This window comes from Xyrauchen texanus, chromosome 39 (assembly GCF_025860055.1).
Source record: "Xyrauchen texanus isolate HMW12.3.18 chromosome 39, RBS_HiC_50CHRs, whole genome shotgun sequence".
NCBI lineage: Eukaryota > Metazoa > Chordata > Actinopteri > Cypriniformes > Catostomidae > Xyrauchen > Xyrauchen texanus.
The window spans coordinates 2588524-2606121 of NC_068314.1; the positions used below are offsets into that span (position 1 = coordinate 2588524).

The 17598-nt window shown below is 41.9% G+C and overlaps 1 protein-coding gene across 1 annotated transcript in view; it reads left to right on the top strand.

Annotated features, from left to right (window-relative positions):
* The window catches only part of LOC127632521 (zinc finger protein GLI2-like), a 68305-nt gene that overhangs the window by 28721 nt on the left and 21986 nt on the right, over nucleotides 1–17598 (top strand). Inside the window, 2 exon segments of the mRNA XM_052111141.1 lie at nucleotides 8471–8576; nucleotides 16438–16634. Of these exon segments, the coding sequence (XP_051967101.1) occupies nucleotides 8471–8576; nucleotides 16438–16634 (303 nt within the window).

Consider the following 17598-nt stretch of genomic DNA (forward strand, 5'->3'; position numbering starts at 1 on the left):
AGACAAATCCCAGAATGCACTGCGGTGCTGGGTCTGGTAGTGTTTGATGGTTGGCATGGTGATGTTTGGTTAGCCCTTAGGCCATCTTATTGTGCAGGAGTTTCCTGTCTAATTCCCCCTCCTGATTTTGTGAGTAATTCAGAAAGCTTTTTAATTGCACTGCAAAGACCCTGGCCACTCAAAGAGCCATTATTGTTGTAGAGTACTTCCTGTAAGATGAAACCCATTTTCCCATTTAGATCCAGGGATTAGGGTACAACAAAGAGGGGTTGTGTTTGTTTGCCCCAAATAGTCAAAGCAGAATTACATCAGAAAGACCACTTTAAAGTTAAGAAGGACCACGTTTATCTGATTTAGGCCCTCCTATAGTAATAGTCTGGATTTGAATGGTTAAGGTCATTTCCTTAAGAAATTGTACAGATGGCTTATTCTGTGCAAACAATTACCAGGTTAGGGCACCTACGTACAAGAGAAAGCTCTGACAGAGCGTTTGATGTATATGAGTAATGCCATTTGTGACTAGCATTGCTTCACTTGTTTTTTAAAAACCTCCACATTGGATGGGTCGAAGCTGCATCTCATCTCAGAACTTATGCACATCAGTTACAGGTCCATTGGTTACAATGGGAGTGATTTAGTTTGGTCGCAACACTCAACATGTGTCCGATGTACTGTAAGATGTGTTTTAAGGGTATGGAATAAGTCATGTCAGTTTGAAATCAAGTGGGAATACAGCAAATTAGATTTCTGAAAAACACAATCTGAAATTCTCATTAGGTACTTTTCCACCATGATCCAGTAGCATTTCCACTGCAAGGTTTGGTACAAGAACAAACAGTTCCAAGCCCAGATTTCCCAGCATGGTTAGCTGACCATATTCAGAACAGATAATCGTTCTGGTGGTACGGGTGTTGTGACTCACGATTGGTCACTTGCTCAGTCAGTCCATTCTAATCCTGATTTTGAAGCACCATGCTGACGGGCCTGGATCGGTAGGGAACCATTCTGGCCGATGATGGAAAACGGCTAACAAGTCAGCGGATGACCATGTCAGAGTGCACTGAAGCAAAAGTTAACATTTTCTCAACTTTTAGTCGCATGACAGAGTCTCAGTTCTGCAAGTCCTTGCGTTTTTCCTCTATGACTTTGTGCCACACCATTCATATTGAAACGGATTCGCTGCATCCTCTGACACTAACTCTAGTTAACTCTAGTGTGAATGTGCCAGAGTGAACATAACCACTCTGGAGCGTGCAACCCAAGCTGTGTTTGGTACAAGCACTGACACTGAAAAAGTGCAGCACCCAGCCACACGTTCCCCAGATGTGAAAACAAATGTTATCACCTAAAGACTAATAGATGCGAGGGGCTTTACGGAAACTCTGCAGCCGTGGTGCTGCCCTGGGGGATAGAGTTCTGTGAAGCTCGTAAACGTGCCTCTTGAACTCTCTAGAGCGATTCTCTTTTGTTCTTCCCATTGCAACAGAACAATGGAGCTGTCGGCATGATAGAATAAGCCAGCCCGGTCCTCAAGTAAAGGGGGCCTGGAATTCAGCGGCCTCTGAGCCTCCCTGTGGGGTGGGTGGGGGGGAAGGAGGGCACTGGAGAACAGGCCTTGAATGGGGTGGGTCTTTGCGCTGACATGAAAAATGTGATGGCTAGAAATAACAGTGGTAATGTGGATAATTGAGGGCGGGCACAGATGAATGAGGCTGTGGTGTAATGTGTAGTTTTAATGACAGAGACCGAGGGTGGGTTAACGTTTGCTCTAAAGTAAAAAGAGGCGAGTGTTTACGCAGTCACAAACAATCAGCAATATTTGGGTTTAAGTTGTGTATTTTTCATGCTTGCAATTACCCTAGTTTGTAGTTTCTTTTTCCAGTCTTATTTTTGTTCCTCCTCTGCACAGTAAGATCATGATTAAAGTGTGAAGTTGCCTTAACTAGACCCGCGTGATTAGGATTCATTCGGTGGTCCGTGACTTCAGAGCGGGAGAATTCCAGCAGCGGTCGAGGTTCGCCACGCTCTGTCATGTTTCACTGACCCACTTCTCTCTTTCTTTTTGTCTTTGGCCTCTCTTCCCATCAGACCCTGCAATAATTCACCCACTGCATTAGTAATGGTGCATTAAACGTTGAAGCTGTGTTGCGCTAGTATCCTCCTCTGCTTCCCTTAAACTAAGTGTGATTATACTGTTAACAATACATCTCGAGAGAAACTTTTCGCAGAGAAAGGATGTGCAAAATGCATATTTAAAAAAAATCGACCGATTAGTGGGTTGATTGAACGGCTTCTCGACTAATCAGTCTTAAGGAACCCTAAATTATTCTATATAAAAAATGAAAATAATAAATGCCACTACATGGCAAAAAGTTTGCCGACCCCTAGACTGCACTCTTGAAATGTAATACATCGACTATCAATTAATTGCCAACAAACCCCTTCATCAGCCAACTAACAAAGGACAATGCATCAATGTGAACTTCTGCAGTTAATCCAGGATGCACTTCAAAGATATTTGTCATTAATCTTACAGATCATACATTTTTGGGGGCATTTTCTCCCCAATTTGGAATGCCCAATTCTTAATGCGCTCTTGGTCCTCATGGTGGCCTAGTGACTTGCCTCAATCCGGGTGGCAGAGGACGAATTTCAGTTGCCTCCATGTCTGAGACCGTCAATCTACGCATTTTATCTTGAGGGCTTTACCGGAGACCTAGTGCGTGTGGAGTCTCACGCTATTCTCCTCGGTATCCACGTACAACTCACCACACGCCCTACCGAGAGCGAAAACCACATTATGGTGACCACGAGGAGGTTACCCCATGTGACTCTACCCTCCTTAGCAACCGAGTCATTTGGTTGCTTAAGAGACCTGACTTGAGTCACTCAGCACGCCCTGGATTCAAACTCATGACCCAGGAGTGGTAGTCAGCATCTTTACTTGCTGAGCTACCCAGACCCCTAAAATCTTCTTTTTTTTAAACACTGGACCTTTACACTTACTTAGTTTAATAATTTTAAACCATGACTTTAACTATACATAAGTAATATTGGGATTATATTCATGATGTTAGTCAGAGGGGAACTGGCCCCCACAGTGAGTCTGGTTTAGGGTTAGGGTGGGGTAAGTCAGAGGGGAACTGGCCCCCACAGTGAGTCTGGTTTAGGGTTAGGGTGGGGTAAGTCAGAGGGAACTGGCCCCCACAGTGTGTCTGGTTTAGGGTTAGGGTGGGGTAAGTCAGAGGGAACTGGCCCCCACAGTGAGTCTGGTTTAGGGTTAGGGTGGGGTAAGTCAGAGGGAACTGGCCCCCACAGTGAGTCTGGTTTAGGGTTAGGGTGGGGTAAGTCAGAGGGAACTGACCCCCACAGTGAGTCTGGTTTAGGGTTAGGGTGGGGTAAGTCAGAGGGAACTGGCCCCCACAGTGAGTCTGGTTTAGGGTTAGGGTGGGGTAAGTCAGAGGGGAACTGGCCCCCACAGTGAGTCTGGTTTAGGGTTAGGGTGGGGTTAGTCAGAGGGGAACAGGCCCCCACAGTGAGTCTGGTTTAGGGTTAGGGTGGGGTTAGTCAGAGGGGACCTGGCCCCCACAGTGAGTCTGGTTTAGGGTTAGGGTGGGGTTAGTCAGAGGGGACCTGGCCCCCACAGTGAGTCTGGTTTAGGGTTAGGGTGGGGTAAGTCAGAGGGGAACTGGCTCCCACAGTGAGTCTGGTTTAGGGTTAGGGTGGGGTAAGTCAGAGGGGAACTGGCTCCCACAGTGAGTCTGGTTTAGGGTTAGGGTGGGGTTAGTCAGAGGGGAACAGGCCCCCACAGTGAGTCTGGTTTAGGGTTAGGGTGGGGTAAGTCAGAGAGGAACTGGCCCCCACAGTGAGTCTGGTTTAGGGTTAGGGTGGGGTAAGTCAGGTGGGAACTGGCCCCCACAGTGAGTCTGGTTTAGGGTTAGGGTGGGGTAAGTCAGAGGGGAACTGGCTCCCAGTTACATTTAGGATTGATTTTAAAGTATTATTACTGGTATATAAATCACTCAATGGGCTAGGACCTCAATATATTGCAGATATGCTCACTGAATATAAACCCAACAGATCACTCAGATCATTAGGATCACATCAGCTAGAAATATCAAGGGTTCACTCTAAGCAAGGAGGGTCTGCTTTTAGCTATTATGCCAGCCGCAGCTGGAACCAGCTTCCAGAAGAGATCAGATGTGCTCCTACAGTAGTCACATTCAAATCCAGACTCAAAACACATCTGTTTAGCTGTGCATTTACCGAATCAGCACTGTGCCACTGTGTGTCCGACTGTTTATACTGTATTTTATTTTATTTTATATTCAAAACGGTTTCAATTATTCTTATTTTTTTATTCTTATTTTAATCTCTTCTATGTAAAGCACTTTGAATTACCATTGTGTATGAAATGTGCTATATAAATAAACTTGCCTTGCCTTGCCTTGTTTAGGGTTAGGGTGGGGTAAGTCAGAGGGGAACTGGCCCCCACAGTGAGTCTGGTTTCTCCCAAGGTTATTTTTCTCCATTAATCAACATCTTATGGAGTTTTGTGTTCCTTGCTACAGTCGCCTTCGGCTGCTCACTGGGGTTATAAATACAATTATTATTTAACTATTTATTTCTATTCACAATTTACAATCATATTTAATCAAACTACACAATGATGAATGCATGATTTTCTGTAAAGCTGCTTTGAAACGATGTGTGTTGTGAAACGAGCTATACAAATGAAAATGACTTGACTTAAAGCACTGCTGTGTTGCACTAGCATCTTACTCCTTTGCTGAACATATCATGAAAACTGCAAAGTTGGTCTTTTGGCAGAGAAGTCACTCAACAGTCGACTAGTCAATGTGTTTCTTGAGTGTCTAGTTGACTAATCGGTCTTAAAGAAGCCTTGTATAATTTGGCTGGTTTTGGGTTCACCTGACCATGTTTGGATGTGATTCTTAGGGGTTGCTTAACTAAGATGCGTTTTTGCATTCAATAACAGCTAGTCAAAGCACAACCGAATGGAACAGAACGCAGGAGTCTTGATATGCATTTTTATAAGTTGGACTATTTTTAACGTGACACGTCATCTTAAAATCAGAACATTCATGGGGGGATGCAAAAAAAAAAAGTGCAAGACATGACGCAATGGCCAGAGATGTCCAACTAAATGTGTTTGGCTGTAGCAGTGGAGTTTTAAATGGGTTACATTTAAAGACGCAACCCTTTCTTATCTAAATAATTTTACTGTGCAAACTGTCTAGTAGATAAAGCATAGCTGTCAGTACGCTAATTAAAGCAATGGCGCTACAAAAATATCCAAACTAAATAAATATGTATGAACAAATCTAGATGAACTAGTCCACTTCGCTAGTTAGCCAGTCAGTTATTAGTCAACTAGTCAATAATTGTGACCCTTTCCAAGAGCGTTTTACAGTATATAGCGCAGTTACATTTTAATAGGAGGAGCTCCTACCGCTAAAGGTCAGATTGGAACGGCTTTGCGTGTCAGAATCTATATTTAATCACTTAAATAGGGGGCCGAATGCATAAGATGCTCCAGACTTGTTGATGTGTTTTCCACAGCTGTCTGGCATTATTTTTGCAGTGCCATCTTTGAATGTCTGTTGTGTTTTATAGTGTTTTTAATCAATTAAATTCAAACTAAGGCATTTTCCATGACAAATACTATAAAGAGAGCACTCGACTCCAGCTAGTCACAAAACATCTTTTTTTATTCTTTGAGGTTTAGATTAGATTTATTAATTTACAGAAACCATGCCATGTACTCACCGGGCCATGTGTAGTGCATTTATGATGGTGCCAACTGTAGACTTAGGAGTAGATTGCTTTCAGTCACGTCAGACATTAAAGAATTTATGTGCAGGTCCTTGGATCTTAATAGAAAGACATTTCAGTGTCTCTTTGGCTTAATTTGTGATTCTCCAGACATACTTTAATATAAACCGAACAGACTCAAACAGCCAAGTCTTGAGCACAACTGAACAGAACAGTCACCCACAAATTCCGTCATCATTTGCTCTCAAAGTGTTCCAGACCTGGATGACTGTAATGACCAGGGGCTGTGAAGCTCCTAAAAGGTTCTCCTTTTGTATTCCAGAGAAGAAAGCAAGTCGTGCAGGTTTGGAACAATGTAAACAAAGCTATTTATGACAGAATTCCATTTTTTGGGTGAACTATCCCTTTAAGTTTCACATGTGAATGTGAGCAGATCCACCTGGAGGATGGCAGCAAAAGAGAAACAGGAAAGTAGCGAGTCATTTCCCGACCTTTGGGAAGGTCTGTCACATTCTGTCAGACAGGAGAAGCAATTGAGAGAGAGAGAGTGCTGACTCACACTAGTTCTGTTGAATTTAAATTCTCTGGAGGAGCTGCTGAGCACCCCAGGTGTAGATAATGACCCGTGACCTCTGACCACCCCAGGTCACCCTTCACCCACCCACTACTGCGCCCTGAAGAATGTTAATACAGACCAAAGATCAGCTGATCTACCAACCCTCCTCTCATTCTTACCAAGGCAAGCATCATTTTAACTATCGCTCATGCTTAGTGCTAGTGATTTGAACAATACTAATACTAAGTAATGTTTGTGCTACAGACATGAATGACACCTCAAATAGTGTGGCTTTTTGACGCTGTTACTTTACTAAGAGAAATGCTTATACTTAAAATGTAATGATAAAAGGTAAAAAACCAAAAAAATCCAACAGATTTAAATTGAAGGAGGGACCGAAGCCATACCTAGAGCTTACTTGACCAACACCTTAGCAACCATATAGCAACATGCTCAAAACTATTAGAGCACCTTAGCCACCTCATAACTTTGTCATAGCAACCACCCAGAATACCCAAGGAACTACACAGCAACATACTCAAAACATCCCAGAACACCCTAGCAACAACATAGCAACACACTAAAAACCACACAGAACAGATTAGCAACCATATAGCAATGACATAGCAACCATCCAGAACACATTAGCATCTGCATAACAACACACTAAAAACTACACAGAACACCTTAGCAACCATATAGCAATGACATAGCAACCATTCAGAACACACTAGCAACTGCATAACAAGCCACTAAAAACCACACAGAAAACCGTAGCAACCATATAGCAATGACATAGCAACCATCCAGAACAAATTAGCAACTGCATATCACAATAAAAAACCACACAGAACACCTTAGCAACCATATAGTAATGACATTGCAATCATCCAGAACACACTAGCAACTGCATAACAAACACTAAAAACCACACAGAACACCTTAGCAACCATATATCAATTCCCTAGTAACAACGTAGAAACATGCTAAAAACCACACTGAACACCTTAGCAACCATATAGCAATTCCCTAGCAACCATATACCAACATGCTAAAAACCACATCAAACACCTTAACAACCATATAGCAATGCCGTAGCAACCACCCAGAACAAGGAACCGCAGAGTAAAGTCCTGGTAATAACCTGCAACACCCTAGCATTGAGGCTGCTCTGAAAACAAAAGAGTGGAAGATGTGCATTCATTTAAGCGTGGCTTGGAAAGTTTGAAGGAACTCCAGGAATGAAAGACTAACTAGAAAGAAAACCTTGTTAAGACTTTAAGATTCCAACAGCTCTTAGCACATGGCACTATAAAGTGAATGCGGCTTCACCCAAAGATCAACTGTGGTTTCTCGTTATCACAACTGCTAATGAAACCCTTATACCGTTAATGGGATGTCCCGAGCCAACGGCGGCTTTATTACAGGAAAAGTGCTGATTTGATTATTTTTTCAAATAAAGCGATGCAGCCAAAGGATTTAAATTGAAAAAACTGCCAGCAAACATACAGTATATGGCAGACTTTAAATACTGAGTTGTGGGCAAAAGCTTTTGGTACAAGAGTTCTTGTTGCTAAGCAGAAACTGTATTTGATTTGACCTCTTCTGCATACGACACCTCTCAGATTTTGTAAAACACTTTTGTTTTGTGTTGATTTTGGGGCCAATTAAATTGTGTTTTTACTTGCGTAGGGGACATGGTTTACTGTATTTTTGTTCGGTAGGGAGATGTTCTGGTTGGCACGGCCCAGCATGCCGCAGCGAAGCCAGGCAGAGGAAAATTCTCCCCGTGCTGTCAGCCCCAGTTTGCGTCCTGGACGGTTTTTGCCTTCCTAACGTCCATCATCTGTACGAGTTCAAAGAGCGTCTAGCTGCAGGTCTTTGTCGAAAGCCCAGTTGGATATCTTTTATGTTGGAGATGTAGGATTTCTTAGGATACTTTGATTATTTATTTATTCCCCTACTCTTGTGTGATAGTGCCAATATTTTACACGAAACTGCTCAGTGTGCTCTGAAATTCATGTTACTTTATTGTAGCGCTGTTGCCTTTGAAATTTCTTTTTAGAAAGTCTTGCTTCTTTTCTAGGTTTTTTAAGTCTCTCTCTCTCTCTCTTGCAGGCCCCCATCATATATTCCCAACTTTCCATTCGCCGATCCCCATCGATGTGCGTCACCATGAGGGAAGATACCACTATGAACCCCATGCACTCCACGCCTTACACGGGTAAGCCTGAAGCCCCGTCTCTTGTCGGTCGGTTTCTCACATTCTCTGGTTTGAGAATATAAATAATCTCTACACTTGCAAATAAAGCATGCGCTTGTTTACCCCTGCAGTCAGAATACACGCAGACACACACGGACACAGGTGATCCATAAATGATCTGCATACATATTAAATGTTGGAAACTTTCGTAAAATGCACATGTTGTTCATATCAGAGCTTGACATTTGGATTTGTCTTGCAGTTAGAGGTACTTTCAGAATGACTCTTTATATTGAGAATCAAAGTGAAATCTGGGCTACATCATCTTAGTAAGTCATTTACTTTTTAATTGAACCTTTTAGAAAAAGGCTAAGCCCTCTCCTCGTGTCAGTGCCAGGCACAAAACTCAAACTTGAGGATGGCTGAATCTCCAGTCCAGGAACGAGGAAACATCAAACATCTGGAAGACAGAATATAAACTTGTCTTGCTCTCATCAAGGCATTGAGTAGACTATATTTTCCAGAGCAGTTTTCTTGTGTACTGTGTACGGCAAGCATGCAATTCAGGAAGTTGTCTTGAAAAGGTATATAAGGAATAGGGAAGCAGTACTGATATTCAAGCGATTCAATTTGAGAATTTTGCACCAGTCTGGACCAGGAAACTTCAATTCACCTAGCCAGAACCGCATCCTCTGGTTCAGGTGTATCGGTTGTTTCTCTCGACCGAGTTAATCCAGTAATGTAGGTTAACCTCCAGACCTTCAGAGCTTCATGTGTCCCGCGTGATTTTTCAAACAGATCAGTGGCGGTATTGAAGAAACTGTACATAAAGTGGGCTGCACTAGTTTTTGAAGTTACACTTTGTTGTTTTTCCTTAAATACAACACCTTCAACTTTTTTTTCCCTCCTCCTCGTCTCGTTTGAAATGGGGTCTGGAGGCTCCGAGGTAAGTTTATCTTAAGAGAGCGGAATAAATCGATAGAATTCAGGAAGTAGCGTCCTTACATTTAAATTCACAGATTTTGATGGTGATGCATTCGGTCTGGCCGCTAGCAGCTAGCCTATTCATCACACACAGAGTCGCGTTGGGGGGGGAGACTAGCTGTCGCAATGCTCGCTCATGTTGATTAATGTGATTTGATCTTGACAGTGGACCACTAATTCATCAAGGCCTTGATCTAGCTGTCTTTACCTCTGCCTGAGCCAAATTCATCTAATTACAGGGACATTGTGCGGCAAATTAAGCGTGGTGTCGCCCACGGCACGCCAAGGCACTTTGTTACCGTTGCCGGGCAGTGTGTCAGGGGTCTCCGTGCTGATTGTCTAACATGACATCTCCGTACAGTACGTTTTATCATTGTTTGCATATAAAATAATGAGGGCGCTGGTTATTTTGTCAGAGCTGTCACTGGAACAGCCGTTGGAAGCTTCCCATGTGGATCTGGTTCTTTCGTTCTTCATTTTTTTGTCCATTTGACAAAGTGAGAGCGAGAGAAGGTAGCTTTTTTTCTGGAGCTAGTTGAAGTGTCAACGGACGGTGCGATTCATCTACGTAGCGGACAGCAGCACTGTGGGAATTCTCCAGGGTGGAGAGAAGAGTTGAGGAAGAGAGAGCCTGTGACTACAGTGTTTCTTCTCGTTCTACTCTGTGTTAAAATGAGTCCAGTGAGTCGATGGACTAGGAAAACAATGCTTAAACCACTCGAACCTCCAGAGCTCTGATGCTACATACGTGAAGTTTGAATCCAAGAAGAGTTCAAATAAAGGAATATTCTGGCTGATTTTACTAAGCTAGAATAAGCTGCAGAATTGGTCAGGTTTCATGACGATAGTCTAAAGTCTTAAAACACAAAAATGCTCTTGAGGGGACAGTGAAATCAGACATCAGATTTTCATTTTCTACTCTTACAGAATGTTTCTGAATGGTAATTCATCATCGACTCAAATTAAAAGTTGTCCAGAGTCGCATTAGTATGTAAGCCAGGATCCAGTTTGTATAAATGCAAGAAAGTATGAAAGTCTTTTTTTTACAGCAAGAGTTTAAACTACAGTACTGTGAGCGTGCTGTGGCTCCCTGGCAGAAAATGTGATTCATCTAAATCAGAGTATCAGCCAAAGTTACTGTTATAGAGCAATTCACACACACACACTCACTCACACACACACACACACACACACTCACACACACACACAATCACACACAAACACACACACACACACACTCACTCACTCACTCACTCACACACTCAATCACTCACACACACACACACTCACACACACACACACACACACACACACACACTCACTCACTCACTCACTCACACACTCAATCACTCACACACACACACACACTCACACACACACACACACTCACACACAAACACACACACACACACACTCACACACACACACACACACACACACACACACACTCACTCACTCACTCACTCACACACTCAATCACTCACACACACACACACTCACACACACACACACACTCACACACACACACACACACACACACACACACACACACACACACACATGCTGTGTTTCCATGTTTTATGGGGACTTTCCATAGACATAATGGTTTTTATACTGTACAAACTTTATATTCTATCCTCTAAACCTAACCCTACCCCTAAACCTAACCCTCACAGAAAACTTTCTGCATTTTTACATTTTCAAAAAACATAATTTAGTATGATTTATAAGCTGTTTTCCTCATGGGGACCGACAAAATGTCCCCACAAGGTCCAAAATTTCGGGTTTTACTATCCTTATGGGGACATTTGGTACCCACAAAGTGATAAATACACGCTCACACACACACACACACACACACACACACACACACACACACACACACACACACACACACACACACACACCAAAGTTTGAATACTTATCAATGCTTACCAGTCTTCAAAATTGCTCCTGATTCCCTATATTGTACAAAACAAAATATTGTAAAAAAAAAAGTACATTTGTTCTTATTTTACATAAATGTATTATTAAAAAATATATGAGTTATATATACAGTATTTACTTTATATATATATATGTGTGTGTGTGTGTGTGTGTGTGTGTGTGTGTGTGTGTGTGTGTGTGTGTGTGTGATTGATAAAATTATTAAATTATTAAAATGTTAGAATACAATTTTATTAATGAACTATTACAAAGCATATATAAAATTAGCATGACAAATTAATCATATATAAATCATAAATAAAACATGGCAAACGAACTATACTTACTAATAAAGAGAAATGAATGGTATTACCATACCTTGCACAAAACTAAACCTCAAAGCTATGCATGTATGTACAGTTACAAAGTAAAGGTATTATTATCATACACCCTTCCCTATATAGTGTACTTGTGGTGTCCACTATATAGGGAATAGTGAATGAGTGAACATGTGTGTGAATGCATTCAAGGACGTTAACACAATGTCATTAATATGTATGACAATATTCTGATGGATTGATGATGTAAATGAATGCAGATAGATGTCTGAGATTACTCGTTGTTTTTCTAACTTCAGCATTTTATCTCACTGCTGAACGGGAGAAATGATTGAGATATTAAAGAGATCTCAGTTGTGATTTTTAGATGTCTATGGGTGTGATAATCTCATCTCCTGTGGTGTTTGTGAATGGGGGTTTAAATGCACTCTAATGTAATATACCCACATAATGCCAACATGTGGGCACCTGACCGCCTGGCACACAGCACAAACAGGTGCTCTTCCCATCTGCTGGGCATGAATGCCTCACCAACACGGACACCAGAAACAATGCCCTGCATCACAGGAGCCTAAACCTGCTCTTGCGTTCTTAACAATAGGCTGGCACCGGTCAGCTATCCACAGCGGGATAAATCAGGAGAATACGCTTGACTCAAGCACGTAGTTATTATGCAGAACAATATTCTGACTGCGCAATCAATGTGTATTTCAGTGCTGTAATTATAGTGTCTCACAGATATGACAGATATAAAGTGGACTATGTGGCATCCACTACAGCATGGGGCAAGTGTGTGATTTTGGATGCATTCAAGGACACTGAGTGTTTTGTTGGATCACACAGTGTTTGGAGCCCCGGGCCAATGAGATTTATCAGATTTTGGCTCGTCTATTGCTGGCGATACCCCACTGCAATCCGACTCCAGGAGCGTTTGTCTCTATAGAATGCTGTATAGGAGCCGGATTTCAAGGTCCCACTATCCCTGGGTGCAGAATGGGCGATGTTTCAGCCTGTGTTTGTCTTGAAAATGAGAACCATTCCACAGGCGAAGCATTTTCAGATTTGAATATTGCATTACTTATTTAAGTGGCGCCTGGGCTGTGTGTTCACTTTTGTGGTGGAGGTTTGTTTGAAATTGAGAATGTTTTACATACAGTCTGTCTGATGTCCAAAGAAACAGGCCATTATTAAGTATGCATGTTTCTCAGATGTACGTGTTGTTTTTCAGCCGTACTCTGTGAAGAACAAGATGTTTCATTGGTGTTTGATCGCAGTATTTAAACAAGGCGACCTTGCTGTAGTTGAACCAGTTTGTTCTATTACATCAAAGAGAAATAATTAAAACCAACATATCTCATGCAGCATATCTCGTGTAGATGTCCACAGTTTAAAACATTTTTATGTCATTGAAAACAGGGGGGGAATATGGGTCTGTGTATCTCAGTGATTACTGACACTGACTATCACACCTGGAGTTCGCTAGTTTTAATCCAGGCTGTGCTGAGTGACTCCAGTCAGGTCTCCTAAGCAACCAAATTGGCCCGGTTGCTAGGGAGGGTAGGGTCACATGGTGTAACCTCCTCGTGGTGATGATTAGTGGTTCTCTCAATGGGGCGTGTTGTGAGTTGTGTGTGGATTGTGGAGAGTAGCATGAGCCTCCACATGCTGTGAGTCTCCGTGGTGTCATGCACAATGAGTCACGTGATAAGATGCGCGGATTGACGGTCTCAGATGCGGAGGCAACTGACACTTGTCCTCCACCACCCGGATTAAGGCGAGTAACCGCGCCACCATGAGGAAATACTAAGTAGTGGGAATTGGGCATTCCAAACTGGGAGAAAATAAAACAAATAAAAATCAGGGGGGAATACATCACAGCTTGCTAATCAGATATTGGCCACAGACTGATTTAATAAAGTTTAATGATCCCAGATGGGGCAAACTCCATTGGAAAGGAATCCCCGGCAACATCGGTGACGCGTCGGCAATTTTCTCAGATCGTGTCATTGATATTTCATACATTGCGATCGTCGCTGATGGGAGTTAGTTCCGATGTGCCCACGATTTCAGGCTTTTGTCAGCGATTCCACAAAACTGTCGGCGAGCGAAAATCTGGCTTAAAATGGTGAAGTGTAAACTCTGCATAACTTGCTGTCGCTTGATCCTCCTCTTTCATCTCCTGGTTGCAGACAGGTGTTGTAACACTGGGACGTTGTTATTGTATGCCAATTTTCTGTCACAAGTTTGCCATTTTACTTTATTATTACTTAAATACTGGCAGAATACTGTATATAAGTCTTATGTGGTGACTTGTGTGAATGCTTCATACAGATTATTTACCATTTACTGATGGCTGACGGGCTACATGTAATGATAGATTAGCTGCAGTCATTTTATAATCCTTTTGTAAATTCAATCAGCGCTGTTAAGGCTTCTGGAATGTCTAATAGTTCAGTGGTCGAGGAAATAAACATTCCAAACATCAGAAGATTTCCCATAGCGGAATGGACTCCAAATTTCCAAGGATGCGAGTCGATTCTCAATTCCCAACAACTCGGATTCGATTACTTTTGGAATCTATTCCCAGCCCTATCCAGGGAGAGCAGCTTGATTCTTGCTGCAAAGCTCTATTGGTGCACATTGCTGGATCATTGGACAAGGAATTCTGCTAACAAAAATGATTTTAATACAAATGTTGTTGAAATAACATGAACTGATGACTTCAACAGAAGCCTATACCATCGATTAACAACCTCAGAGCTCACGGTAGATCTTTCTTTAAAGGAATTTTAGTCAAAACATCCGAAACAAAGTTGATTGCAGACGTTGACATCTTGGCAAATCTGAGAACAGTTTGAGACAGTGTTAAGATCTCTCCTGAAATCTTTTCCTCTGTAAAAGTGCTTTTCTCCTGCTGTGAAGTGGGAACCGTTTCATCTTTTGCTGTCTATGAGAAATGATTGTGATGTTTCTTTCTTATGGGATGTGGGTCAGGACATCTCAACAGAAGAAACGTCCTACTGGTTTAATGTGTCGTCTGGGAATCATCAACCGTCTCTTCAAGCTAAATGTGGTGGAGGAATAAAAGAGAAACAATCGCTGGCTGTGATCCTTAACAACGGCGCAGACATTTACATGAAGGGCAGATGGAAAAGAGCAGGCAAAGATTGAAAGACACGTCTGGTTTGGGTTAGAGAGTTTGCCGTTTTCCCATCACACCTCAGACGAGTTCACCCTCTGATGCCTGACTGAACTCATCGCCAAACCTCACAATTACGGGGGGGGGGGGAAGAGAGTTTTGGTACTTTTGTAACTAAAGAACGTATGAGTGAGAGGCACAGTGTCAAACATTGAATCAATTGGTTGGTTTTTCTAAACAATGTTTGTAGATTCATGTCAGCAAGATAAACATGAACATTGTTTGAAAAATCTTCCATGCGACTACAGTATGGCCAAAAGTTCTGCCAACATTAAGGTTTTTGGATGTCAAAATACATTCTCCTATGATTTTAAAATGCAGATGCAAGTATAAGTAATCAATTTGTATGTTGATTACCTTTAACTTTTGATTTACACCTAAAAGTGTAAAAACGATGACTGTGTGGCTGTATCAAAACATTGTTTTCTCCAGCGCTACACAGCAGCATTGACTTAAAGGGACAGTTCACCCAAAAATGAAAATTCTCTCATTATTTACTCACCCTCATGCCATCTCATGTGTGGATGACTTTCTTTCTTCAGATGAACACAAATTATGATTTTTAGAAGAATATTTCAGCTCTGTAGGTCCATACAGTGCAAGTGAATGGTGGGCAGAACTTTGAAGCTCCAAAAAAAGCATAAAGCAAACATAAAAGTAATCCATAAAATTCCAGTGGTGTAATCCATGTCTTCTGAAGCAATATGATAGGTGTAGGTGAGAAACAGAACATCGTAAAATGAAAGTGAAAGTGGAGATTTAAGAGTAAAAAATGGGCGTATGGATTACTTTCATGTTTCCATTATGTGATTTTTGGAGCTACAAATGTCTGATCACCATTCACTTGCTTTGTATGGACCATACAGAGCTTATTCAGAGATATTCTTCTACAAAAAAACTTTGTTTGTGTTCAGAAGAAGAAAGAAAGTCATACACTTCTGGGATAGCATGAGGATGAGTAAATAATGAGAGAGCTTGTTAATGTAAGCTTTTTTAGCCATTCTGGAACTTTCACCAGACCAGCGGTTGATTTAGCCACGCCCCCTCTTTACGAAACCTTATGCCCCAAAGACATGTGTGTACATATGGACATCGTAGAGATCGTTGTGTTGGAGCAGATTTAGGGGGAGGGTCTCCCTGATCGTTACGTGAGTGCAGGACATCACACTGGCATTTATATGAGCTTATCTGCACTGTCCTGTGAATGTGAACGGGAGTCTTGTGATTGGCTGAACAAACATTTTCTGCATGTAATTTCAGAAAAAAAATACTTACAACACCTTTAACCAATATGATTATTAAATTCTCAAAAAAATTGAATTTAATTTTGTTTTGCATCACAGTGATAATTATGTCAATTTGCTAATCGCTGTTAAAGGGATATTTCACCCCCCCAAAAAAAATTTATATTCTGTCTCTCTTTCTCTCTCTCCAGGCATCCAGGGTTAACGGGCAGTCCGGTGATTTCCGACATCTCTCTCATACGTCTGTCTCCGGGGGCCACCGGCGAGACTGCCTTCCTCCCACCCCACTCTTACGTCTCGCCGCACGTTGAGCATTACCTGCGCTCGGCGCACAGCAGTCCCACACTGTCCATGATCTCGGCCGCTCGTGGATTGAGTCCAGCCGAGGGTGAGGAATCCGAACAGAAGTTTGACTTCAGACTACAAGCACTCGCAAAAACTATTTACAAGAGAAAGATACGTTTCCATCCCACAATTATTAAACAAGTGAGGCACTTACAATGGAAGTCAATGGGGCCAATCAGTAAACATTCAAATACACACTGTTTTAAAAGTATAGACACAAGACGTAAACATTATATTTCTTAATGTGATTTTAGTGTGATAAAATCGCTTCCCGCCTTTACAGGGTTGGCGGCATTGCATCGTCATGACAACGAAATTGTAATATTAGATATAACTTTACACAGATAAGGTTAATAATCGATTTTATCGCCCTACAATCACGTTAGCATGTTTAATGTGTGGCTATACCTTCGAAACAATGTGTATTTAAACGTTCATGGACTGGCCCCGTTCACTTCCATAGGAAGTGTGTCACCGGAACCGCGACTTTTGCTTCATCTTTTTCTGTTTTGGAAACAGCCGAGCTGCTGTGACACTTCTGTATTATTCTGTTAAATTAGCAGCATAGTGAAAGTACTTTTAGTTAGCTGCTCTCCAACACAGGCTGCCAACCAACACTAAAATACGCCATTTAAACCAGGATGATTTCAAACAGACCAGATGTTGTGTGAGTTAACGTAAAGAAGAAGTGACATATTTAAACATACAAGCGTTATGTGATGCTCCACACAGGGTTTGGCAATTCAACATTTAACTGGGGTTATTTCATGACTTCATTTTGGATCATTGTACTTTTGAATGCCTCAGTTTTAAATTTCACCATCATGTGTCCGCGGATACTGAGCGATTCCGGCAAATGCTACCTTACAAAATGTAAATTTCAATGAAGCTTTCAACTTTCCCGTCCTGTGACTTGTCCTTTGGAGGGGGGGTTATAAAATAAAAAAACGCAAGCATAATTCCCCAATTTCGTTCCCGTTCTGATGACAGGCCTCTCTCTCCAGCAC